This window comes from Dichotomopilus funicola (genome assembly GCF_033296635.1).
Source record: "Dichotomopilus funicola strain CBS 141.50 unplaced genomic scaffold C8A04scaffold_4, whole genome shotgun sequence".
NCBI lineage: Eukaryota > Fungi > Ascomycota > Sordariomycetes > Sordariales > Chaetomiaceae > Dichotomopilus > Dichotomopilus funicola.
The window spans coordinates 69,825-95,524 of record NW_026944025.1 but is presented as its reverse complement, the minus strand read 5'-3'; the positions used below and the strand labels follow the sequence as shown (position 1 = coordinate 95,524).

At 55.6% G+C, this 25,700-nt stretch overlaps 5 protein-coding genes across 5 annotated transcripts; 4 read left to right on the top strand and 1 right to left on the bottom strand.

Annotated features, from left to right (window-relative positions):
- Positions 1 to 2,813: 2,813 nt before the first annotated feature.
- On the top strand, positions 2,814 to 5,924 carry C8A04DRAFT_24880 (uncharacterized protein; the record flags this gene model as incomplete). The annotated part of the gene is made up of 3 exons (XM_062779337.1): positions 2,814 to 2,958; positions 3,043 to 3,382; positions 3,452 to 5,924. 3 exons carry the CDS (start codon positions 2,814 to 2,816, stop codon positions 5,922 to 5,924), a joined length of 2,958 nt encoding a protein of 985 aa, XP_062640457.1.
- A 2,159-nt stretch (positions 5,925 to 8,083) lies between these two features.
- On the top strand, positions 8,084 to 12,462 carry C8A04DRAFT_34306 (centromere/microtubule binding protein cbf5-like protein; the record flags this gene model as incomplete). The annotated part of the gene is made up of 7 exons (XM_062782788.1): positions 8,084 to 8,342; positions 8,413 to 8,476; positions 8,535 to 9,901; positions 10,779 to 11,070; positions 11,143 to 11,198; positions 11,274 to 11,943; positions 12,024 to 12,462. 7 exons carry the CDS (start codon positions 8,084 to 8,086, stop codon positions 12,460 to 12,462), a joined length of 3,147 nt encoding a protein of 1,048 aa, XP_062640456.1.
- Positions 12,463 to 14,126: 1,664 nt separating this feature from the next.
- Positions 14,127 to 15,879, top strand: C8A04DRAFT_24877 (glycoside hydrolase; the record flags this gene model as incomplete). The annotated part of the gene is made up of 2 exons (XM_062779336.1): positions 14,127 to 14,349; positions 14,423 to 15,879. 2 exons carry the CDS (start codon positions 14,127 to 14,129, stop codon positions 15,877 to 15,879), a joined length of 1,680 nt encoding a protein of 559 aa, XP_062640455.1.
- Positions 15,880 to 17,833: 1,954 nt separating this feature from the next.
- C8A04DRAFT_34305 (uncharacterized protein) lies at positions 17,834 to 19,752 on the top strand (the record flags this gene model as incomplete). Its single annotated transcript, XM_062782787.1, has 3 exons — positions 17,834 to 18,116; positions 18,181 to 18,435; positions 18,497 to 19,752. 3 exons carry the CDS (start codon positions 17,834 to 17,836, stop codon positions 19,750 to 19,752), a joined length of 1,794 nt encoding a protein of 597 aa, XP_062640454.1.
- Positions 19,753 to 20,542: 790 nt separating this feature from the next.
- C8A04DRAFT_24875 (uncharacterized protein) lies at positions 20,543 to 21,446 on the bottom strand (the record flags this gene model as incomplete). The annotated part of the gene is made up of 3 exons (XM_062779335.1): positions 20,543 to 20,648; positions 20,758 to 21,121; positions 21,203 to 21,446. The coding sequence occupies 3 exons, from the start codon at positions 21,444 to 21,446 to the stop codon at positions 20,543 to 20,545; spliced, it is 714 nt and encodes a 237-aa protein (XP_062640453.1).
- Positions 21,447 to 25,700: the final 4,254 nt, after the last annotated feature.

The following is a 25,700-nucleotide window of genomic DNA, read 5'->3' as shown; positions in this document are numbered from 1 at the left end:
AGGGAGGTTCCGCTGACCATTGGCGTGGCGCAGGGGGGTCAGGTCGAGTTGAGGGTGGGCTGGCAGATTGCTAGGGAGACTGATGTCATTCAGGGGCCGTTGGCTGTAGGATTAAGCGCGTTGGCGCTTAATTAAAGTTGTTTGTTGGCTCGAAACCTGGGACTGAGACGGTACTGTGACTTGGTGATGCGTGTTGTGATGTATGCATACGTCAATAAGTCTCATGAGCAACGAACAAGACCTCTTTTGTGGCCGTCGATATTGACTTTCCGGACTGCTCGGTGGTTGCCTCTGAGAAAAGGGGGCAAAGGGGGCCTGGGGCAACCGTGCCGCGGTGTACGAAGTAGAATCATACCGTCATCCTCAGTTGTGTAGCCATGAGCCTCGTACCTACAGAGACGATAGCACAAAAGTTTACCTCGCTGTGGTGATAAAAGTGAGCGCCGCTCGCAGCTGAATTGTCATGCAGTTGTCAAGGCACCCACGCAGCCTCCGGGGGCGGCTTTGCTTCAATCCTCTTGACGGCGAGGAATGGCAAAGCTGAGCAAAGAGGATGTCGGAAATGCAAACAGCCGCGACCATCCTGTTGAAAGTGTGCTTTTTTGGCTTTTTCGTTCTGTTTAGAGGGTGTGATCCCTTATTTATGAGGCTGAGTACCTTTTTGCCGGCTCTTCCGCGCGTCTAAGTAGGGATACAAGCCACAATCGAGGAATGGAATCAATTCAACTATGACTCCTTTGGACCGTGCAGCTTTGCAGGCCGGTGCCAACGGCCCGCATGGCTGCCCGGGTATCAATTTTGAGAATACTAATGCAAAGAAAAAGGGGAGCCCGACGCACCGATCATCGGAGAGTGAGTTGAGGACACGCAACACTCGGTTCATCAGGTCATGAGCCCGTCCGTTGGGTTGTGATGAGATTGTTTGCTTGCTGGCTTCACTGAGAACCAACGACCGAACCCCGCTAAACCCGTGAACCCGAGCCGGTCAGCTGGCCGTGGGAAGTTGGCTTCATCGGCGACCTGAGCCCATGGCCCAGCCGGGCCCAAAGAAATGTTTGCTTAAGGGAAAAAGATATCTCAGCAAAACGGCAACATCCGGGACGACGGGCTCGGTTGTCCGAACAGAGGTCCGAACAGAGGGCTGGGGGGAAAAAAGAAGTCCGGAGTAGAACGGGGGGGCGACGGCGTGGGGCAAGAGACAACTCCCTTTTTAGGACGCAGCTGCTGGGAGGGTATGTCCTAATTGAGGGTGCTGAAGGCTGTATGTTTGCTCTGCCGAGCCCCGTGATTGCATACGATCGAGTGATGTTGGCGAATGCATGCAGCTCTAAGTTTGGTGCAGCACAGCCAACATGCAAGACCCCCAGTTTCAGACTTGGGAAAACAGGCCCAACTGTTTCGAATCTCAGGTCGCTTCAGAATAGACACCACAACAACATGATGAACAAGAAGTAGAAATCCCCAAGCACCCGGACATCGCAGTATCGTCGAAATTGAGGACGCGGGTTTGGCGGGGTTGTGGGAAAGCTTCAGATGAAAGACAAGCAGGCGCGAACGTTGTCCAGGGTTCCATGCCCAAAAAGCCCTGGGGCCCCGGCCCGTTTCTGGTCGTCCGTTTCAACCCCGCATGTGGTTCACCCAATCAGAGCCCCGAATCTCAACTCTTTCCTGCCGTTTTGGTCCTCCCATTGGGCAGGGCAGTTTATTTTTTGGCTCAGGCTCCACTTCGGCGTGCGAAGCCCCTGGTCGGCTGCTGCGGCCGCTCGATCGCAAAATGCAAGAATCAGAGAGTGGGGGGATGGGACGTGATGAGGTCGAGATTCCCCTTCTTCCCTGCTTCCAATCTTCTTTCAAGGGCAGATAACAGGTCAGAGACTCAGAGGTAAGCGTCGAGCTAATGGTGAAAGGCGTCGCATCGCATGGCATCACATTCACGGGCGCTATCGAACGGGCGCCTGTGACCAAGTACCGCAAACTCCGTAACTAACTTGGAAGCTTATCGTCCGAGGTTGGACCGGGTTTCCTCTAACTTTGCTTCTGTTTCCCCGGAAGCACCAAAGCACCGAATCATCAAGATTTCTTCACCCGCGGCCAGGCATCGACCTCGATTGTACGTGTATTCGTACGGCGGGCGGTTCCTGCGCGAGAATGGGATCGAATCCTGCAACTCGGCAGTTAGCCAAGGACGGACCCGCAACTCGTCCCATTCGCTCCGGACTGGCCTCTCTCGTAGCAAAATAGCGAAAAAAGAATGGACCTCGAGAATCATCAAAACCACCATGAGCTGCAGTGTGACACCATCGCACACCGGATGCCGGGCGCTTACAGGCCCGGGAGAACAGGCCGCACAGGTCGCCCAGGTCACCCTCCCCAATCACCCGGCTGACCGTTTCGATGGTGCGACCGACCTGAGCCTGAACCCCCCTTGCCCTACAGAACATGGTACCAAAAATACATCTGAACCCTCAGAACACACTTGGCTGTGCCGCTCGCTCCCGTTCCCCCCCCCGCCGCCCCCTTCCACACTGCTGCCCGCCGTGAGGGATGGACCCCTTTCCGGATTTGGGTTCCCTTTTTATCGGTTGAAGACTCCCCCCCTTTCGGTAGATTCGGGAGACTCTGTCGAGGTGTCTTTTAAACTTTATTCGAGAAACACGGAATGGACATTGTCGTCGCCAGCAACTTCGAGTAATAACGGGCCGTAAGAAAGGGACCTTGCGCTTGTCTATTTGGGAAGATTGAGAGGAGAAGCGGTCGATTTGTTGTTATGACAGGCTTGTCACTTCCGGGCTTCTTCTTCCAAGTTCAACACCATGAGGATCGGGTGTTTGCAGTTTGACCCTCGCCTCGGCGAGGTCGACAACAACCTCAACCGCGCTGATGACATCCTTGACGGGGTAAATCCAGAAGATCTCGATGGCCTCGATCTGCTTGTTCTCCCAGAACTAGCCTTCACTGGTACGTCTAGTTCTTGGATATCATACTAATCCACCTCGGTCCTCAACAGATGGTATTGTGATTGAGATACTAAACCCACCGTAGGCTACAACTTCAGATCTCTACAGCACATTGCGCCGTGTCTTGAAGAAGCCGGTCGTGGAATTACCTCGCTATGGGCTCAGAACACCGCGCTCAAGTACGACTGTGCTGTGGTCGCGGGCTATCCAGAGAAGGTGGACGTCTCTGCCAACTGGCCGGCGTCTCCCGAGTATTATAACTCGGCCTTCATCGTCGACGGCGATGGTGACCTAGTCGGCAACTACCGCAAGTCATTTCTCTACTACACTGACGAGACGTGGGCCCTCGAGGGCGCAAGCGGGTTCTTCCAAGGCCAGATACCCAAACTCGGGAACGTCGCGCTCGGGATTTGCACCGACCTCAAGTAGGTCGCATGAACCCCTTTTCTTGCTAACTGTGACACACGCACTAATAACTGCTCCAGCCCTTATAGACTCGAAGCCCCCTGGGAAGCGTTCGAGTTTGGCTTCCACATCACTAAGGTGCAGGCAAATGTCGTGATTCTGTCCATGGCCTGGCAGACGCACCAGGACTCGGACTCGTTCAACCTCAGCCCCGCGGAACCCGATCTTGAAACCTTGACCTACTGGGTGCAGCGACTCGAGCCGGTGATCCGCGAAAACAAGGAGGAAGAGGTTGTCGTGGTCTTTTGCAACCGCACAGGGGTTGAGCACGGAGTCACGTACACCGGCACAAGTGCTGTGCTTGGCATCAAGGGGGGTCAAGTGTTTGTCTATGATGTTATGGGGCGCAGCGAGAGCGGGCTGCTCGTGGTCGACACCGAGATCGCACCCAGGTGCAAGCTTACGAGTGCTGACGCCGTAGCGGCCGATGAGCCCGTCTACCAAACGCCAAAGACCCCGCTCGAAGCGAAACCTCTGAAGCCAGCGACCCGGTTAACGTGCCAGATTCCAGACAACAGCAACCTGCAGGATGAACACGACCACGAAGACTGTCCTTGTCACCTCGGCGACGCAGGCCTAGATCGCGGCCTCAACAGCCCCCGACAACCCACCTCACCTCGACAGCCTACCTCACCCCGACTCCCCTGGCTTGCGCAACCCACCTCCCCAGGCACGCCCACCGACACCCGCTCACCCACACGACTCCAGATCCCAACTCCGTCCCGACCGCAGTTCGAAGAATTCACAGCCATCGACAGCGCCATCAACGACGACATCATCATCGACACACCAGCCGGCAGCGCCCTACCCGGCACGCCAGCATTTGCGCAGCGTCTGTTGGGCCGGCCCAAGTTGGGGGTCCCTGCGGCCGCTGGCGGCGCCAGCAACAACACACCGTCCTCGCCCTGGCGCTTCCACAACGACACCCAGAGCCCTTACCCGTGGCATCACCATGAGGGCTCGCAGTCGTCCGTCTTTGGCGCGGGCGCGGCTATGACGCCTATTACGCCGTTTGATGAAGACGGGTGGAGCTCTACGCCGATTGAGCAAAAGGCGCCGCCGTCGTGGTTTTGGAGGCATGAGCCGAAGCTGACGGCGTTGAAGGAGTCGATTATTGAGGAGGAAGAGGAAGATGAGGAAGAGGAAGAAAAGGAAGAAAAGAAGAAGACGAAGCAAGAAGTGGAAATTCCCGAAGAAAAGGCGGAGTCAAGCAAGCAAAAGGAGGTGGAAACTAAACAGATGGTGGAACGCACACGGGTATCCGCTCCATCCGAGGAAATCACCTTTTTCCTTGCGGAGGATTCACACACAGGCTCAGAAACGGAAGTGGAAGCAAAGGGGTTCGACAAGGAAGACTCGGAAGAACCGGAACCGGCCGACAACGACTGGGCCAGTCTCACCGATGTTCTGCAAGGCCTCAAAGTCCGCCCCGGCTCGGCGTTCGACTGGAAGTCTTCCTCCGAGCGTCCCAACTCTCCCAAGTCGCGGAACATGTCACGAAGTTCGAGTCCATTCCAGCTTTTCCAGCCCTCTGAGCTGGGATATGGGGACGATGAGCAGACGGCACGGGAGCTACCTAGCAAAGTCAGTCCTCGGCTAAACCAGCAGAGCCACTCTTTTGAGGGCCCAGGACGGGAACGACACCGGCGGCCTTCTGGGCTGCGACATGCGACCAGTTTTGTGGAAGAGCGCGATTCTGAGCCGGGCGAGGACTCAGAGTTGGGATACACTGCTCGTGGTCGAAGGGGGAACTTGAAGCCTGCGACTTATCAGCCGCCCCTCTACCAACCCGACCTCCCTAGGGCCAACGACGACAACAACAACAGCAACAATAACAACAACAACCACACAACTACCCTCTCCACGACGCCACAACCCAACCTCTCCGCACAACCCAATCTTCCCACACAAGACAACACCAACTCCAACACCAACAACACCAACAACACCAACGAAAACAACAACGAAACCACCTCCCTCCCCTCCCCAACCTTCACCTACCCCCTCACATCCCCCAAAACCCCCTCCACCAAACGCAAACCCCCTTCCCCCCTCTACTTCATAAGCCCCACCAACACCGCCATCCCCGCCGGCCCTCTCACCGCCGCCCTCGTAACATCCGGCATATCCCTCTCCACCCTCACCACCCCAGCCCTGACCACGGCCGGTCTGTCCTCCGCCACCTCCGCCACTTCCTCATCCATGTCCTCTGCGCTATCTGCCCTGTCGGCTACCTCGGCGACTTCCGGGCCGTCGGTGCTGTCGGCTATGTCTGGGTTTGGACGGTATCGGGAGGAGGGGGGGGATAGAGATAAGAGTGAGTATGAGGATTATGGGGATTATCAGCGGTGGAGGGGCGGTTGGGAAGCTGGTGGTGATGGTGGGGATAAGGGGAAGGGGAAGGGGGTGGATAGGCGGTACCTAAAAGAGGGGGATGGGTATGAGGAGAAGGTTTGGGTGGATGGAGGGGAAGGGAAGGGTGAAGAGAGAGTTTCTCGGTGATTGTGTAAGTTTATAGTGAGATGGATGGGTGGGTATGGGGTGGACTACGGTTATTAAGCGGGTTATGATATATGGACGTATGAGATGTTATGATGGAGCGGTCGTTTTGCTTGCATGTTTTGATTTGGTTTGTTGTCCCATATGTATGAGTGAAGCGTGGATTAAAAGAGGAGAAATTGATATGCCAAGTTGGGTAATAAGAGTGTATGAGTACCGTCGTAGGAAGGTTCGATTGTAAATGAGGTCTCCAACATCGTTGTATTTGTATCACGCCTGCTCCCTTGCTGGTATATGTGAGTTATGAGAGTAGTTTCTTTTTACTTTGTTTATTTCCAAGAGTCGAGGTTGGATCAACTGATACAAGTCCGGCACGCCGAATACCATCGTTCGACGACCGGACATGAAAATCTGGGTACACAGGAGAAAGTGGGTAGTTTTAACAGTCTTCCGGCGTAGACGTTGAGAGACGACGATGCTTTAATAGACCACGCTAGGCTGCGAGTCAGCTTATATAAGAGAAAAAAAACACCATCCGGTCTTCGCTTTGGTTATTCTTCAAGAGCAGAAACTCTCACGGTTTGTTTCTTACAACAAACCGTAAATTAGCGCCGGAGTTTGATCAAGTCTCTCCCTGATCGGGTTCCTCAGGTACCAAGCGAGGCACTTCAAGTCAGTTGCCGAGTTGACTCCAATGTCACTAGTGTGCAAAGTTCCAATATCACACTGTATCGGATGCGGGCAACCAGCTCGGCGTTTATCAGGGGACACAGTCCACAGTGCGTGTGGGTGGCAAAACTCTTTTTCTGAATCGCCGCCAATTTGGGGGCAACTTGTGCCTTTCGACCTGAATATCTTGCTCGTTTCATCTGCAAAAAAGAGCACTTCTGCGGCGTTGACAGTGGCAGTGAGCTGCACACACAGAGTCGTCGGTGAAAAGACAGCTTCCATCTGCAAGAAGGGGGTGCTGGAGAAAGGCACGAATGGCCAGTGGTGCCTCGACCTGGACTTGGGCCCACTTCAGCTCTGGCCAGATCAGGCAAATTATGGGTCACAAGCAGTCCAAAAACAACCAATCACAGGCCCATACACCCGAGTGACAATCAAAGTGGAGCCATGTGAAGACTTGCAGGGGCCCCTGCAGCGGGCACATCGGGTCCTTGCGCTTGTTCGCGCTGTGACTGGTCAATGGTGTGCGCACCTGCATGGGGCTTGTTGAGTGTGCCGTCTCACGGACCAAGCGGATTTCCCTCCCACATCCGAATTCTGGCCAGTGAGACCGTCAAGAGGGCCGGCAGACGTTGACGAACGCAGCAGCAAAATGGCCGAAAAGGCCGTCGATCGGGTCGGGGGCGGAATGTGTGCGGCATGATTTGCCATGGGCCCTTTTGGCCAATTTTCACAGGCAGTCCCCCACCGCAATCATGCGCAACATGGCCTCTGTCTGCGGCCAGGCCGTTCATTCCAAGAATCTCAAAGGGCCAGAGCCACTCGTGGTGGCCGCTTCATGGGCCGCTGGTTTTCCCCGCTCGCAGCCGAACGGCCTTGTGCGACGACCCGATGTTGGAGTTGAATGTTGCGCTCCGAGGCCGTGGGATTTCGGCATCTCAGTGTCACGTTGTGAACAGCAGCCCCCCTTCTCCCCCGTGTTGGGGCAGACAACCAACACCCATCACCGTCACATTTTTGGTGGCTGTTGGCGTCGCCCATCTGCAGACAAGCCACAGCGCCGACCTGATGAGCTGCGCGCTTAGCAGATCTCGACTTTGCATCAACCGTTGCGCATGCGATTGATTCTTTGTTTCCTTGATATTCCTTATCCTCCGACGGCGACCATCTCTCATTCTTTTCGCTGCTTACCTGGACCGGACCTGTAATCCCCCACTTACGCCTGAGAATAAGCTTTTCTCTCTCTCGGCATGTCGTACGGGGAATCCATGCGGCAATAATCAATCTTCCCCCGGAGCTGCCGTGCTTGCATCCCCGCAATTCCGATCAGACCAGAACCCAGCATTATTTCTTGGAGCTAGAGACAGAGCAACAAAGCAGCTTGACCGCGTCGCAAATCTCGCGGGTGCTGTTCCCGGACGAAAAGACGAATAAACTTCGGCATCGGCCGACCTCCCCTCGGGACGGAGGACAAAACGAAAACAACCGCCACAATGCCGCTGACCGTCGCCCGCGTTGTCCTCGGCGCGTTGGCGTCGCTGCCACTGGCGACAGCGCTGCTGGCTACGCCTGATTCGCCGTGTGCGAAATATTGCGGCAATGTCCAAACCTCCACCGCCGTCGACGAGATGGCTTGCGACCATGGCGGTGTCACCCAGGGCGCAGAGGGTGTTGTGTGGGAGCAATGTATCTCGTGCCTGCTCGGCAGCACATTTGTCAATGGGGAGAAGTCGGACTTGCAGGCACTGCTTTGTATGTGATGCGCCAGTCCTTTCTTTGTTCATGATCACGGCACCTCCAGCTAACGTAATCGCCCACTTAGACAATCTGCGGTTCAACACGGGATATTGCTTGTTCGGAGGCGGAACGAATCCATGCGTCACAAGGTATGTTGCTTCGTTGATGCTTCTTCTTAGTAGCAGCCTCCACTGATAGCGCCCCCAGAACGGCTTGCGAGCCATACAAGGCTGCCGTTTCATACAAGAACATGAGCACCACCGACGCACCATTGGAGTATTGCAAGCACTGGGACACCGACATGTTCGCGAGCTGCACCCCCTGTCTCATGACCTTGGACGGCCCCGTCGACGGCCTATTCCAGAATAATTACGTGACGATTCTCGAAGCCGCATGCGAGCAGAACACCACCGCCGGAACCCTGGTCTCCGTCAACGGCGATCCTTTTGGGGTCTACAACATCTCCATCGTCCCACCCGAGCAGTTGTCGCTTCCAACCCCTGACTACGGCCCCGTCTCGCTCGGCGCTCGCGTGGGCATCGCCTTTGGCGGACTTGCGCTGATCCTCGCCCTCGCCGGAATCTTCATCGTCTGCAATGGTAAGCGGAAGCGGCGCGCTTTCCTGCGCGAGCTCGAGAAGCGCCACAGCGGGCAGGGCTGGCCGCATCCCAAAACCCGGTACGGCGGAGGTGGCGACGGCAGCGGTAGCGGACCCGACATGTTTGAGACGCCCGTCAGCCAGAAGCCCCTTCGTGGCGGGTGGGGGGACAACGGTAACAACGACAGTCCTGTGAGTGCGCACCCGGATAATGCGCAGTCATTCCCGCGCTACTTCAGCCCCTACTCGAGCAACTACACCAGCCCGGTGACTGGGCCCGGCGCTAGCCAGCACCAGTGGCCTGGAATCGGGATGCCGGCGCCTCAGCACCTCGATGAGATGCTCCAGGCTGAGCAACAAGCCCAGAACCAGGCCCAAGCCCAAGCAGAGTATGAAAACCAACAGCAGCAGCAGCAGCAGCAGTACGAGCAGCAGTACGAGCAACACCAATACCAACAACAGAAACAACAGTACGAACAACAACAACAATACTATCAACAACAGCAGCAGCAATATCACCAACCTCGACCCTCATCCCAATCCCAAACCCCCGTCCACAACTCCCCACCCCCAGCCTTCACCCAATGGCCCACAAGCGGCCAAGAAAAGATGCTGATGCAAACCCACACGCACCAAGAGAAGCGCCAGAACGAGCAAGCCATCGGCCTCGCGCTCGGAGGCGACGACGCCAGCCTGCGCTCCAAGGGTTCCAACCTGAACCTCAACGGCAACGGTTACCCGATCGAGGCCAAGGGCAAAGGCCGCGATGAGGCGTATGAGATGCATGAGGTTGAGAGTCCGTACGCCAATGGGAATGGGATTGGGATTGGGATTGGGCAGGCCAATGGGCAGCAGCAGCAGCAGCAGCAGTACGAATATGGGTATCAGATGCCGGCGCCGCCACAGCCGCCCGTGTTACATCATCCGGGGTATGGGAGACAGCAAAATGATGGGGGGTATGAGGAGTATGGGTATGGTGCTGGGCAAGCGCAGAGGTGATGTCGGCGTTTTCGCAGCGTTACTATAAGCTCTTCCCTACTGTTGTATTTTTCTGTGTTTTTTGGTCTTTTCTATCTGTTTATTTTGGTCGACTTTATTCGTTTCTTGCCCAATGTTGTAGTTCAATACCCGGAAAGATGGTCGGAGTTGGATATATCTGGAGGTCGATGCGCCGAGCTTAAGGACAGCCCGCTGGGCTGTAGATGGAGAACCGAGGCGGTGTTGTATAATGTACCTAGCTGCCGTGAGGGTAGAGAGGGGCAAGTGAATCTAGGCATTCCCCTGCCATTATCAACTCTATATCGATGCTTGCTTTCATCATTTGATGTATCCACAAAGTACACAAAAAGATGTTTGCTCAGAATGCCATGTCCAAGTCCTCGGTGCATCGAAGCCCAGACTCGTTATCACCACGTGAGGACGGCCCCACTTTGCCCGAACGCATCGCCAAACTCGGTTAGCGCCGCCTCGAGGACGTTTATCGCTTTCCCCACATCGGTCTCTCGTTCAAAAAAATTTCGGGGCCGACCACTGGACGAAGCTTCTCTGGTGTCAACAACCACGAGACGAAGGGTGGAAAATCGTACGGCGACTGTCCGACTACTCGATCCAGCCCGCCGGCCGACGCGTGAATCTACTCACGGTCCACCTATAACCTTTATCGTGCTGTTCTTAGACGACCAATTGACCGACTAGCCATTCCCGACCCAGCTGCGATTCCGCAATTCGAGCGGGGTGTCATTTTTTCCGCCTCTTTTTTTTTCACCCTTCCTCTTCCAAAATCCGACCTTCTTTCGATAGGACACCAACACACAGCTCCCATCCAATTTAACCCCCATATACCACAATGGCAGACTTGAAAGCGCTGGTCAAGCGACCCCGCGAAAATGACGACGAGGTCGAGGTCGAGTACGCCATCAAGCCGCAAAACACGGTGCCGACGCTCGACACGAGCACCTGGCCCCTGCTGCTCAAGAACTACGACAGGATGCTCGTCCGCTCCGGCCACTTCACCCCTATCCCCAACGGCTCGTCCCCTTACAAGCGCGACATCAAGTCCTATGTTTCCAGCGGTGTCATCAACCTCGACAAGCCCTCGAACCCTTCGTCGCACGAGGTCGTCGCTTGGCTTAAGCGCATGCTCCGGTATGGGATTCCTGGGTGGTAGACACAAAAAAATAAGTGAAAGATGACAGTGCTGACAAGTTGTTTGTGTAGTGTCGAAAAGACTGGACACTCGGGAACTCTCGACCCCAAGGTCACTGGCTGCTTGAGTACGTCGTTGATTTCCCCCTTTGCAATTTGCTTTGGCTGGAAGAGCTAGGTCCAGGGCTAACAACACCCACCAGTTGTCTGTATCGATCGCGCTACCCGCCTTGTCAAGGCCCAGCAAGGTGCTGGTAAGGAGTACGTTGCGGTCGTCCGCTTCCACGACACCATCCCCGGCGGCGAGCCGGCGTTCGCCAAGGCGCTCGAGACGCTTACCGGCGCGCTGTTCCAGCGCCCGCCGCTCATCTCGGCCGTCAAGCGCCAACTGCGCATCCGTACGATCCACGAGAGCAAGCTGATCGAGTTTGACAACGACCGCCACCTCGGCGTCTTCTGGGTCTCGTGCGAGGCCGGCACCTACATCCGTACCCTGTGCGTGCACCTGGGTCTGCTGCTCGGCGTGGGCGCCCACATGCAGGAGCTGCGCCGTGTGCGCTCCGGTGTCATGTCCGAGGACAACGGCTCGCTGGTGACGCTGCACGACGTGCTCGACGCCCAGTGGCAGTACGACAACGGCGGCGACGAGTCGTACCTGCGCAAGGTCATCCAGCCCCTCGAGACTTTGCTTTGCACCTACAAGCGCCTGGTCGTCAAGGACTCGGCCGTCAACGCCGTCTGCTACGGCGCCAAGCTGATGCTGCCGGGTCTTTTGCGCTACGACGCTGGCATCGACACCCACGAGGAGGTTGTCCTCATGACCACCAAGGGCGAGGCCATCGCCATTGGTATCGCCCAGATGAGCACCGTTGAGTACGTTTCCCCTTTATCCGACTATCTATTTCACCCCCGGTAATAAATAAAACATTCCGCTGACCACACACCCCCTACAGGATGTCGACCTGCGACCACGGCGTAGTCGCCAAGGTAAAGCGCTGCATCATGGAGCGCGACCTGTACCCGCGCCGGTGGGGTCTCGGCCCAGTGGCCATGGAGAAGAAGAAGCTCAAGGCGGACGGCAAGCTGGACAAGTTCGGGCGCACCAACGAGGCCACCCCGGCCAAGTGGACGCAGAGCTATACCGACTACGGTGCCGCGGCCGATGCTGCTGGCGCATCCACGTCTGCACCCGCTGCGGAGGCCCCGTCACCCGAGAAGAAGGCCGCCGCCGCTGCCGAGCCCGAGGAGAAGTCGGCAGACGAAGAAAACAAGAAGCGCAAGAAGCATGAGGGCGAGACGGCTGAGGAGAAGGCTGAGCGGAAGAAGCTGAAGAAGGAGAAGAAGGAGAAGAGGGAGAAGAAGAAGGCGAAGGTGGCTGAGGACAGTGATTGATTGAACAGACATGTTCAATCAATCATTAAACACACAAACAGTTGGGGTGGGTGGGCAGGAAAGCATGGGTGGGATGGTAGGGGGGGGGACATGAGCAAATGTTGTATGATCTGGATGTGTGCGCGCGTCTGTCTGGCTACCTTCGAGTCGTTTCTTCTTTTCTTGCCTACCCAAGGCAAGAAGAGTGTGAGAATGGAGAAGGGAAGGGAGAGAGAGTAGGCAGAAGTGGAGGTGGAGGCGGAGGCGGGGAGAGGCGTTCGTTCTTTTGCTGGCTCTGGCTGCGGCCGTTGTTGGTTGCATGGAAAAAATGATGGCGTTCTCCGGGTTGTCGTTTTTTTGTACTTTTTCTTGTTTGAATTGTTTCTTGTTTTTCTTATCTGGCTATTTCGGGGTGGACTCCGCGCTGTTAATATCCCCCTAGGAGATGAAGGTGGTGGTGTTTATCCATCTATTCGTCTCTCTTCTCGTTTCTTGCAGATGCTAGAAATGGATGAAGGTTGAAGCTGATATTTGAGCTGTCTTGCTGTTGTCATGTGTACTGAAAAGTAAGGCGAGAATGTGGGATGGGTGAAGGGAGTTTTACAAATCAGGCGACTGACTCCCTTCTACCCATCAGGTGAATTGCATTGGTAAGTAAGGTAAGTAAGTTGCCTGCGAATCGACGCTGATGGACGACGATCTTATGACCCTGATGAAAAGGTTGGTTGGTCTTAAGATCAACACCCGTGGGATGGGCGTTTTTGTTTTGATCGATGCTAGTTCATGCGTCCCGCTCTCGGGTCATGCGGCCTCGGGTGACCGACATAGGTAGGTATGGGAAGGATGCATCGACATGCATGCATGAGCATTAGGGCCAATTAAGGGGTATTTGTGTGTTGTTTCGTTTCCCCTTTTTTACCCGCCTTATAATATCGGCATCCACTGACTATAAATATTATAAAGTGAGTTTCAAGCTCAATCCCAATACCTGTTTCAATCTTCAAATTTTCAATTTTTTGATTGATTAACCAACCTTCAGTCCAGCCTTAGTTTCAGAACACCCCATCTCCACACCTTATCCGTCAGCAACGTGAGATGCACGCTCGGCCCCATGAATCAGATGAACTCAACTGCATGTCATGTACAGGCGGCCCGCACTAAACGGTCCCGGCTCTCTACAGCAGCTTGACAGCTGGTGACCAGGTGGGTTCAAGGGATTCTGCAGGGTTCTAGAACTCTTTCCCATCGACCCATCACCGTCCATGGCACGGGTGACTCCGTCGTGGTAAGTTCTATTGTTTATAACGGCGGTCATGGCGTGGCCGTGGAGGTGAAAAACATGTACCTAGCAGACGGACCGCCAGCTGGTGGACTAGCTAATTAATTACCTTAAGCTTTGACTTTTAACACCATACAATTCACAATTTATCTCCTTTATCCTTCAGCGGCGGGGGTCGATATTCCCTTATCAACAACCACGGAGGGCATCTCCGAAGGAATCCATACACACACCCAATACAGTACTCCGCATCCCTTCCCAATTTTCTGTCGTTCCTCTCAGCTTGTCTCAGCTTGAGAGGGGCCTCGCCCGCGGCCCTCAATGATTGACGATCCCTCCCTCCGATGTCCCTTGCAATGCCTCTTTTCTGCATTCTATCCTCCGACTGTCGCTAGACCAGGACGCAATGTCCAGTCCCCTCGCTCTCCCGCCGTCTCGTCGTTCGACGACGAACCCGATAGCCTCGCGCTACGCCACCGCCCAGCCATCCAAGAAGAAGAAGAAGAAGAAGAAGGCGAAGACGAAAAAGAATAACAAGGAGAAGAAGACTCGTCGTAGCTATGGTCTTACTGCTGCTTCTCCTCCTCCTCCTCCTCCTCCTCCTCCCACAAAACCCAGCAGTGGTGGTAGTAGCTGCGGCCAAGACGCCGATGCTACCGTTCAATTTCCCCGATCCGTGTATCATACAAGACCAGCCGTCAGGGACGTGGTATGCGTTTGCGACGGGCTGGTGGCCGCCGACGACGAATGGGAGCAGCACCAGCACCAGCAGTGGGAGCGACAGTGAGAATGGGAGTGGAAGCGGAAGCGGAAGTGGAAGTGGGAGTGGAAACAACGGGGGTACGTCGTCGGGGCCAACATTCCGGAATGTGCAGGTTGCTTCAGCGCCGTCGCCGCAGGGCCCGTGGACATATCTACCGCATGCGGACCCGTTGCCGGACCCGGGGAACTGGACGTCAGGGCCGGGGTCGCAGACGTGGGCGCCGTCGGTGATCAGGATCGGGGGGAGCAGTGGGAGTGGGAGTGGGAGTGGCAACAGCAGCAACAGTACAAACTCAACTACCTCTTCATCATCATCGTCGACATCCTCACCCATCTACATCATGTACTACGCCGCCCAGCTCGCACCCGACCGCACAAACACCACCACCAACACCACATCCCCTTCCACTTCCACTTCCCCCTCGTCAACCGACCCATCCTCCTCAACCACCGACACCAATAACACCACCAACCCCGCCCTATACCACTGCATCGGCACCGCCACCTCCTCCACCTCCTCCATCCTCGGCCCTTACACCCCCTCCCCCAACGGCCCGCTCATCTGCCCCCTCCCAGCCGGCGGCGCCATCGACCCAGCAGGTTTCACCGACCCCCGCACAGGTCGACAATACATACTCTACAAAGTCGACGGTAACGCGCTGGGGAACGGGGGGGAGTGCAATAATGGCGTGGAACCGGTTCGGGGGACGCCGATTGTGTTGCAGGAGGTGGAGGTTGTTTTGGGGTTGGGGGGGGTTAGTAGTAGTACGGGGGGGACTGGAGGGGGTATAACAGCGGGAGGGGGAAATAGTAATAATGGTGGTGGGGGGTTACTACCGGGGGTGAGGCTGGTGGGAGATGGGGTCGAGGTGTTGAATCGGTTGGGAGAGGTGGATGGGCCTTTGGTGGAGGCTCCCGAGTTGGTGTATTTCCCGCCGAGGAAGGGGAATCAAACTGCTAGCAGTAGTAGTAGTACGAGTAGTAGTGGTGGTGATGCGACGACGGTAACGACGACAGCAACGACGGTAACGACGACAGCAACGACGGCAACGACAACAACAACGTCAACAGCGAGTGGCCAGGGTACCAACGGCGACACCGGCCCCCAAGGCAAATACATACTCTTCTACAGCAACCACTGCTGGGACGGCCCCGGGTACAGCGTCAACTACGCCGTGGCCGACGGCAACAACATCACGGGGCCGTATGTTCGCGGGGGACCGGCCAACAACGGCTCGCTGATCCGAACGGGCGACGCGTTCAACGTCACGGCGCCCGGGGGTGCGGCCAGCGTGAATGGGGCTGACTGGCTGGTGTTTCATGGCGATTGTCCGCAGGGCCGGTGTCTGTTTGAGGCGGGCATGACGTGGACGGGAAGTGAGTTGGTTGTGTATTAGAATGGTATGTTGTGTATACCCCTGTCTGTTGAGTCTATAGAGATGGAATTGTAAATGGTCGGGCATTGTGTGATATCATGATGCGTTTCTCTGATCGTTTCTTGTTGGGTATGTATGTACCTCACAAAACGCTGTTGTGTTTCGAATCGGTTGGTGTCACTTGTTCTGCGAGGCTCGTGGTGGATCGCTTGTCAGAAAACGATATCTGATATCCTATCCTTGGAGCCTTAGACCAGTACGTCCAACTGTTTGTCGAGACTGCATCTCCTCGAGCGCCGGCCGTCAACAAACCACCAAGTCATCAAAATACATCGCAGATGGACCAAAAGCTGTCCTTGCCGCCCCGAAAACATTCGCAACGGCAAAATCCTCGTTTGTCGCCCCGATACTCCCACCGAGCGACGAACACATTTACCGTGAGCCAGCGCGTGATGGCTTGGCGCCCTGACGGGCGGGTGCTCGGTGATGCGACGGTGACCTGCAGTCTCTTGCAGAAGATGATGGGGGGGAAAAGCCAATGGGAGACAGCCGCGGCGATGGTGTTGGCCAAGAACGATGGGGCTAGCGGTGGGGTCCAGATCGCCCTACCCCAACTAGGACTAGCGCATCTTTGGCGGGTCCTCGAAGCGCCGGCCAAGCCCTGCCCCCACATGCCCCACAAACTCTTATCCCACCATCGACCAGTTAAATCATCCATCTCGAGCTCCAGTTTCTCTCTGCTGTGTTTGAGTCGCCAGGAAACAACAGAAACCAGAGGGAACGGAGAGCAAGGTGAAAGAGCCATCGAGACGCCGTGGCCGGCCGAGACGCAACCGGGCAGCTGGATCCCCTCGTGGGCCGCCAACTTGGCCGGCCCAACCGTTGTCGACCTGCATGTCGTCTTGTAGCTTCTGCTTCTTTTTTTGATATCCGTTCATGTTTCAGTGGTTCACACTGGCCCGTTTGCAGCCCTACGGCCCGGACTCAACATAGCGCAGCACTGCCTCGCCCAGATGCTGCAGTCGAGCGAGCTAGACAAGAGCCACACAGAGCTCGATAGACCCCGAGGATCGACATCCGACGCTGCGAGTCGGGGTCCAAAATAAGCGCGCAACGAACCCAGCTTCGTCATGTGTACGAGATTCGACAAGGCCAAACGAGCAGATTCAACTTGAAGGAACAAGCATCCTAGCACAACAATCAGCCAATCACCTCCGTCGTTGCACCAAACGCCTCGCCAGGAACAGCATGTCCTTCAAGGAACCATCGGCCAGCCGCAGGGCTGGTTACCGCTATCGACATGTCACACACCCCGATCTGGCCTAGGAAACCCACGGAAAGGAACCTTGGATCGGTGCCGTACCTGAGCAGTTTCTCTCACACGCCTTCGCCGCAGCGTCCATACTCCGTAGTCGACCCCCACTTGCCGGATTCTGCTCTGGCCCTTTTGCTGGCTTGTCCAATGTCCTCTCGTTCGCTCCTCTGGCGTTGCATGCAGCTCGTCACATCCGCCCCATCCACCCTTCCACCCTTCCATCCCCACAGCAGCACATCCGCGGTGGTCGAGCTCTCATCCCTGGGGCGGCACAGGCGTGTGTGCGCGCGAACGGGAAGCTCATGTTGTGCAACGAAATAGCTAGCTATTTGAAACAGAGCTCTGCCGCCCCTCCCTCGGCTTCTTACTTCTCGTCTGATACGATTATGATGATGGTGGCTCTTGTTTAGTTTGCCGTCTCCTTCTCTTGCGTTTTCTCCTAGTTACTTGTCGTCTTGGCTGCTTCGGCGTTTGAGCTTCGGTTTTCACTTTCGTTGATACCTGATACCCACTTCCCACAAAGTAAACGCCAGATCTTCTTATTCACGAGAAGAAGCTTCTTTATCATATCCAATTGCCCAGCTGGACCTGGGCTTGTTTTTATTTCTTCCCTCCACGCCTGAGGCCCTAGGCATATCGATATCGATATCGACAGACAAGATGGCGAAGCTAGCCACTTACACACTCGTTGCCGCTCTCCTGGCGCCACGCCTCACATCCGCCCTCCAAGTAACACCAAACTCACCATGCGCTTCGGCCTGCGCGAGGTCGCCCACACAAAACCCAGCAGACTCCGAGGCCTCCTACACCCAGAACTCGGACATCGTCTGCAGCGATGCCGACTACGCCAGGCCGGCCGGGGTCAAGTTCCAGGAGTGCATGACCTGTCTGCAGACGAGCACCTATTCCCAGGGGGATGAGAGCGATGTCATGTGGTTTCTCTGTACGCTCCCTGGCATATCTATATCCCTTAGTCCGTGATGATGTCGTGACTGACCTCCAAATAGACAACATGAGGTACACGGCTGCCTACTGCATCTTTGGCTACCCCAACGCCACCGATGTCGACCAGACCCCATGCATGACCAGCACAGCTTGCGGGCATCTTCAAGCTGCTGTCGAGCATGGTGTGCCGGATCCCAAGGGCACCACTGCTTACTCGTATTGCATGGCCGGGAAAGGCGAAGCAGCGAACACTGCTAGTTATGACGGCTGCATTCCTTGCATCTCTGCCGAGAGAACGACCAACTACCTGGCTAATTGTAAGTGCGAACAAAAAGGGTGACCCGGTATGGCGACGCGACCTGTTCTAACCATGTCTAGACTTCGTGGCCCTAGAAGCTGGCTGCCAGCAACAACCCGCCCCTGGTGTACTCCTAGGTCTGAACGCCACCGTCTTCTCCAAGACGACGATCGGCATCGTGGACCCCGCGACAATCGGCCAAGACGACGAGCAACAAGGTCTTGGGACCGCGGCCATCGCCGGCGTGGTAGTGGCTGTCGTCGTCCTGCTACTTATCATCACCGCCACGACCACCATCTGCCTACGCAAGCGCCGCAACCGCATCCTCCGCGCCGGCGCCCACGCCAGCTTCTTCTCCCGCTTCAGCCACGTCGCCCACCACCGCCGCTCGTCCATGGCCTCCTTCCAATGCCAAACCCACATGGTCTCCCCGCGTTTTTGGCCCGGCGCCCACGACGGTTCCACTCCGGTCGACGACGATAATTACTACCACTACCTTTACCAGCAACAACAACTGCAGCAACAACAACAACAACTCACCCCCGACTACACCACCACCCCAGACCGCTCCTCCATCTGGAAACCCCCCTACGAACACCCCGACGACATCGCCGCGACCGCAACAGAGACCCACACACCACCACCACCAGAAACCACAATCGACGACTTCTCCTCTCAAAAACCCGCACCCTTACACATCACCACCACCGTCCCGCCCACCTTCCCACCTCAAGCCCATCACAACCAGTACTCCTCTCCATCCACTACCGCCACAGCCGCCGCAGACCCGATACCCGCTACACCAGTAGTACACTACGCACACTCCCCCGCTGACTTTCGCTCGCCGATGTCTGCTGAGTCTGTCCGGAGTACTGCGGCTTTGCTGCCTGCGGGTTACCAGCACGGATATGGACATGCCCACCAGACGGGCGGCGGGTGGCCGTTATCACCTGACGAGGAACAGCAGCAGCAGCAGATGGCATCCCATACACCCACTACTACCATTACTACTCCGGTAGAACAGCCAACCCGCAAACCAGGCGAGCGACACATCATCAAACTCAACGGGCCGGGTATCACCACCACGTCCACCACATCCTCGGCTAACAACAGCGGAGTGACTGTTTCCTTCCCCCCGCCGCCTACAGCTGCTGTATCATCGCGGAAGGCGTCACGGGGGAATGGTGGGGGGTTGTTGTCGTTGGTGAGTGGTACAAGGTTTGGTGGGGGAAATAATAATAATAATCATAATAACAATGGTGGTGGAAGTGGGACGGGGAGTCCGGTAGAGAGTTGGGAGATTCAGACTGCGTTTGCTGCGCCGCCTAGGAGGTGATAGTCCTTCATTCCTTTTTCTTTTCATTGTTTCTTCTTCTTTCTGTTTTTCCCTCTTCTTCCTTTTTTCTTTCTTTTTTTCGGTTTTTTTACACATCTTCTTTTCTTTCGGTTTCCTTTGTCTCTTGCTTTTTGGGGTGGGGAAAGGGGGCGTTACCATGGCATCTCTCGGTTGGTGGGTGGGTGTGTCGGGGTCGGTTGGTGTTGAAAAGGGAGACGGACGGACGGACGGTGTGTAATGAGATGATGTGGAAGATGACGACGATGGATACCCAGCTGGCGAGCAAGAGTCGCTACTCGAGTGTGTTTTTTTCTTTGTTTATTTGTTTGGGATAGTGTGAGTGTAGGATACAAGATTGGTTGGGAAGGTTACCAAGAGACTACTGTGTGTGGTGTGGCATGGTGTATTGGCGGATGGCTGGGTCTAGGCCTTAGGCATTGTGTGGTAGGGGTACTTACAGGAATACAATTACGATGCACAATCAATAGCGCTTGTTCTTGGGTATACTCACTGTCTTGAGGTCCTGTGACAGTTTGGACAATACGTGAGGCCAGCCGTTGGGACTGTATGTCTGCGTGTAACAGAATCGAAGTGATAATAAAACAATACTTGAATGTGCCCCTGTCTCAAACCAAATTACAACTCCCCTCTAGATTGCTATCATACTTCTCAACAACCTAACACCCCCTTACAATTCTCCGATTCCTCACTCTCTCATACACTCACATGTAACTAGGACACCAATACCTCCCACACATAACAATACACAACCCCAACTTCCCATTCTTACCTAAGCACATCCCGTATAATAAACCGGCTCCGGTCTCGAGTTGCCGAGCTGCTTGTTCTGCGAGACCTTTTCGAATCCGAACCAGGCGTCTGTACCGTTGGGCGTACTGTTTGTTCAATGTTAGAGGAGTCAACCCATATGTTTTTTGGAGGAGGGTATTCAACGGAAGGTCAAGGGACAATCAACAGAAGAAAAGAAAAGAAAGAAAAACGCACTAGCAAACCGTCATAACCGCACTATCCGCATCCTGATTATACCCCAACGACGCCTCAAACCCAACCCCCTCCTCAATCCCATTTCCCGTCCTCCTCCCACTCACTTTCCCACTCTCACCAGAACCACCAAACCGACTCCCCCCCCCACTAATCCTCCCCAACAGACTCCCCCCATTCGTACCGCAGGGCACACCGTAAAAACTGCCGATACGGTCGGCGCTGTTGCCGCTGGGAGCGGCGGGCTGGATCAGGGGCACGGTGAGCGAGCAGGAGACGGTGGTTTGGGTGCTGGGGTCGGTGTTGGAGGAGGCGGCGTTGAGAAGGAGGGAGAAGGTCCAGGTTGTTGTGTTTGTTGATTCGGAGGCTTTTTTTTGGCCCAGTGTGTCAGCGTAAGCGTGGGTGGATATCTAAAGTTAGGGGATAAGGAGAGAAAATAAGATCATACTCCGCGTAAGGTCCTGGACCTGCCATTCTAGCCTGTCGGCTGCGGGCTCGGCCTTGTGATGCGGAGAGTGGTTCCGTTTCTCGAGGAGGTCGTGCATACGTCTTTCTAGGCCGGTAACGGTAAGCTGGTTTTTGTTGTTGGTTTCTTCTTTTTCTTTTTCTGCTGTTACGTGATGGGTGCGGCCGGGGAAGTGGAAGGCCCTGGCTGTGGCCAGGGTGAGAAGGAGTAAGACGAGAGCACGCATGGTGGGGGGTGAGTGTAGATGGTAGGATGAGTAGTTTGGTCTTGATAAGGGTTGTGGTTGAGAACTATGTTGAGAAAGGAGTAGGACTTCTAGAAGCAATCGCTGCTGCTGCTGCTGCTGCTTCCTGAGACATGGACGAGACAAAGCATTATATGCCCAAGCAAGATGACGATGTTTTTCTCGACCGTTGGCTTTGTTTTGGGCTAGAGGTGGTATCAACAGTGTCTCGGAAGCCTCCCTCATCGTACTTCTCGTCGATCGGTGGAACGTCGTGTTGAGTGGACACAGAATAGGGGCAAACTCGATCCTGTAGGCAGCTTTTGGCGATGGGAACGGATATCGTCACATGGCAACAGAGTAAAGGGGCAAGATAAACCGGCCCGACACGGGAAACTACCTAGGAATTCACCCTCCGAGGCCGGATAGCTGCTTTGACGTGATCGTATTTTCCGTTTCCCTTTGTAACCCAAACAAAGCTTAGCAAAGCACTCGACATGTTTACGCTTGATACCCCTGAAACAGAACGGGACTGACGATCACGTCTGTGATACTACGGGCTAATAAGCTTAATTCTGCCCTGGCTTTCTTCTTCTATAAGGACGGCTAGCGACTACTCCAGGCAATCTTTCCCGGATGAAACTCACCCCGAAGCTGTGGCGACAGGTCAACGCGTGATATCTGTCCAGAACACAACAATCTCGGCAGCCTTTGTTCGAGGACATCCGTCCGACCGTGCCCCCAACTTCATGTTCGCGATCCACCTGATGACATATCCACCACACTCGAGCCCTCGAGTCCTCGAGTCCTCGAGTCCGCGGTGTCCTCAGTAACTCCACCAGATGATGATACACTAGATGATAGTCGAGCATGTTGCAGCCGCGGCATCGAGGTTGGTGCCCCTGAGCCGAGGCAACGTAGCGGTGGGCGCATGGTACTTTTCCAACCCCCGCCCCTGAGTCTGTCAGCTGTGCCGATGTCGACAGTATCCGGATATCCTTGATCAAGGCACGCCATCTCGAGTTGCTTGCTCGAGTATGGGGCCTGCGGAATACTCCATCACGGCCCGGAATACTCAGCTCAACGACTCAGCTCAGCGACATACATGATGTGTCCGCCTGAAGCACTTTCAAAAATAGCCTCTGCCGCCAGCAAGCAAGAAGCGTGACGCCCAGCAGATGATCTATCCAGACCTTCACTGCAGGTGTAAAAAAAACCGACATCTCCAGCCCCTTAAAGATACCCGCGCGCTTTACTCTGTGTATGTGTCTGCTACTCAGTTTCTCGCCCGCAGTAACAAAAGCTCTAACCGCCCCGCAAGGCAGATCCAAAGTTTGTTTGCTACTTCCTGCAACCCAGCAACCGCTCTGAAACATACTAACGATGAATCAGATATCTCCACGATCCGCCCTACGATCAACTTTGAAGAGAGCTGCAAGGTGCCCCCCTTTTCACACCTCACAGCTCCCCCGCTCGCAAGGTTAGGCCCAACCCAGCGGTGTGGTTGTGGCGATCTAACATGAAACATATGCAGTCGGTCGAAAATAACAGGCTGCAGCTAACAAGCAGTGGGCGCTGCGCGCTGTGCTGCAAGTCATCGAGTCACCCGAGCAAGCACGATGGGTGGTGGTGTGGTGGGTAGTACCAGGCTGGTGTGCGAAGATAGCATGCAAGCACATACATACATACACACGCACGCACACATGCACCAAGGCAAGGCAACTGGACACTGTAACAGGGCACTGCCTCAGCCCAACCACACAGCTGCTGCGGGCACACATACACTTGCACACCACACCGTACACAATAGCAACTGTGTAAGAGGTAGTGTGAGAGAGTAAATGTACACTAGATGCAGATCGTTGTTGGCGTCGGGCGAAACGACGGCTCGATATCGAGTGACCGGACTGCTGGGGAAAGCAAGGCGTCTCGCCCATCTTCCCTCTCCTGTCTATCTCGCCAGTCTCCTTGCCAACATCCCTGACGACAAGTTGGTGTGTTCAACCGCTCTGTGGTACGAAACTTGCCCACTGAGCCGAAGCCCACCGGCTGGATACAGCAGTGCAGGACACAGTGTCCTGCTGTGTATGTACGCTCTGCATTTGCCCCACCTCCCTTGTGCATCGGGAGTGCAGAAGTACACAGTAGAGGAGATACGGCCGAACAAGGCCACTTGGCTTCGTCTACATTACACAGCACACAGTCGTGTAAGGGAGAGGGAGAAAGAAACCGAGATGACGAAGACAGACTTGCCGAGAACGGTCGACAACGGGCCAACTTTCCCGAGCCGGTCCCAAAGGGGCAAGATATCGCCCAAGGCGACACGAGGTAGTCGTGTAAAGGACGGGGAGCCTTCTCTTTCATCGGATTCGCAATCCCGAATTCAAGCAACGGCACAGCGCCCAGCGCCCTTGTTGAGACGAACCGACCCCTCGGCAGAAGCTTGATCCAGAAGCGGCCGACACAGTGTGCTTGGCTTGCTTGCTCGCTCCGAACAGGCTTTTGGCCTTCTTCCCTCTCTCTCTTTCAGAACTCCATCCCATGATTGGTGGGAGACACGGGAAGGGCGATCCCGACAGAACGGTTCTTAGCGCCGGGCGACACCCTCCCTCCTGCACAGTTTTGCAGCGAGTGGGAATGATTTGTCTGTTTCCTTGCCTCCTTGCCCAGCGATCCACACCCACAAACCCTTTTCCTCGCCGGTCAGAGATGAGGAGGAGGGTGCAACGCCACATTGGGCAGTTCGAATAACCCACACCACACCGAGCAGCGCATCGACAACAAGGAAAAGGCGACGAGTGGTTGCATTGCTAGGCGATCGGTGGTTGCTTATCGGGCGGGCCGTTGTTTCTAGTGCGAGGAGCACTGCTTCGAGACGGCCGCTACTGCGGGGTGGGAGATGACCGTTGTGGTTGATGGATTCGTTGATGGGAAAAACAGATCGATTCCAGGGGATTCATGTGGCTTGTGCATGGCAACTTACGAGTCTTAACTCAGGCCCTCGTTTTCATGATCAGACTCAGCTCAGCTGGCTACCGATAAAAAGCTTGTGATGATGAAGCCAACTCATGCTGCTCAGCTTGCTATGAAAACCTCACAAGCTGATGACGATCCAAAGCAAGACAGCGGCGGAGGCGGAAGCGGAAGAGAGAGACAGAGAGAAGTCCAGATGAGCCAGGCGACGCGAAGGAGGGGCGCGGCCGCTGCACTTCTCCCTATCACATCTCGGCTGTGTTTCCAGAGGACCCCAACGACGCGGCAGTTATTGGGCAACACAAGACCACAAGCCAAAAAGGTAGCACAACGGTGACAGCCCGACGGGGGAAGGTGTGGAAGCTTGTTTGCCCATGCTTGGTCCGAGCAACAAAAGCCAAGCCCCCCGATTGGTCTGAACACTCTGAGGGAACAGCTCCAAGGTGGATCGGCTTGCCGATCGGCCAAGGCCTCGCTTGTTCGGCCAGTCAGGCGTCGCTGTGGTGAGGTTTCCTGGCCCCCGCCTCCCGGCACCTTCCGCTGGGGGGCCTTGCTCGCGCAGCAGGCGTTTACGCGCTGAGAGAAACGAAACAGCGGCGCGCTGCCATTGGCTGGTGGGGACTCACTTTTGTCATTTTGTCGACTCCGTCTTACCCACCACCCACCGAAGGCACCTTCCCCCAGCAAGCCCAGCGAATTCAATCCTCGATTTTTCTGCCCCCATCCGCGAGGAAGGAAGCTCCGCGGTGCTTTGGGGGGACTGGAGCTGGGGAGGAGGAAGGCCTACGGCCTACACTACTATGTAGGTGAAAACCCAAAGCTTAAAGCCCCACGGTCGCGTTTGTCGCTTCAGCATGATTGGCCAGAAGCTTCCGCCCCCCCCCCGCGATGCTCCCTTGCGCAAAACAACCGCAAAAGGCAGGCAGGGCCTGGCAGGCCCCTCCCCGACGACCCTCGGCCGTGGCCAAGGCTGGGGCTGCAGTGAGCCCAGTGCGACGGCAGCTTTTCCATTCTCTGTGCAAGGCACGACAGCCGCAGCTGGGATCCATTTCATTCCCAGTGGGAAAGAGAAGGGGAAAAGAGGCGCCCGGGAAATCGAGGAATGCGAGCCTAGGGTGGACATGGGAGTATGAGAGCGTGGTAAAGTTGTAATTCGGGGGAGATTGAGGTGCATGAACAGAACGGGCTTCTGCAGCACGATGGATGCGTGGATGCCTCTTTTTGTCCTGGTTGGCGTCTAACTGACATGGGAGGTTCTCATCTTACTTCACTCTACACTATCCG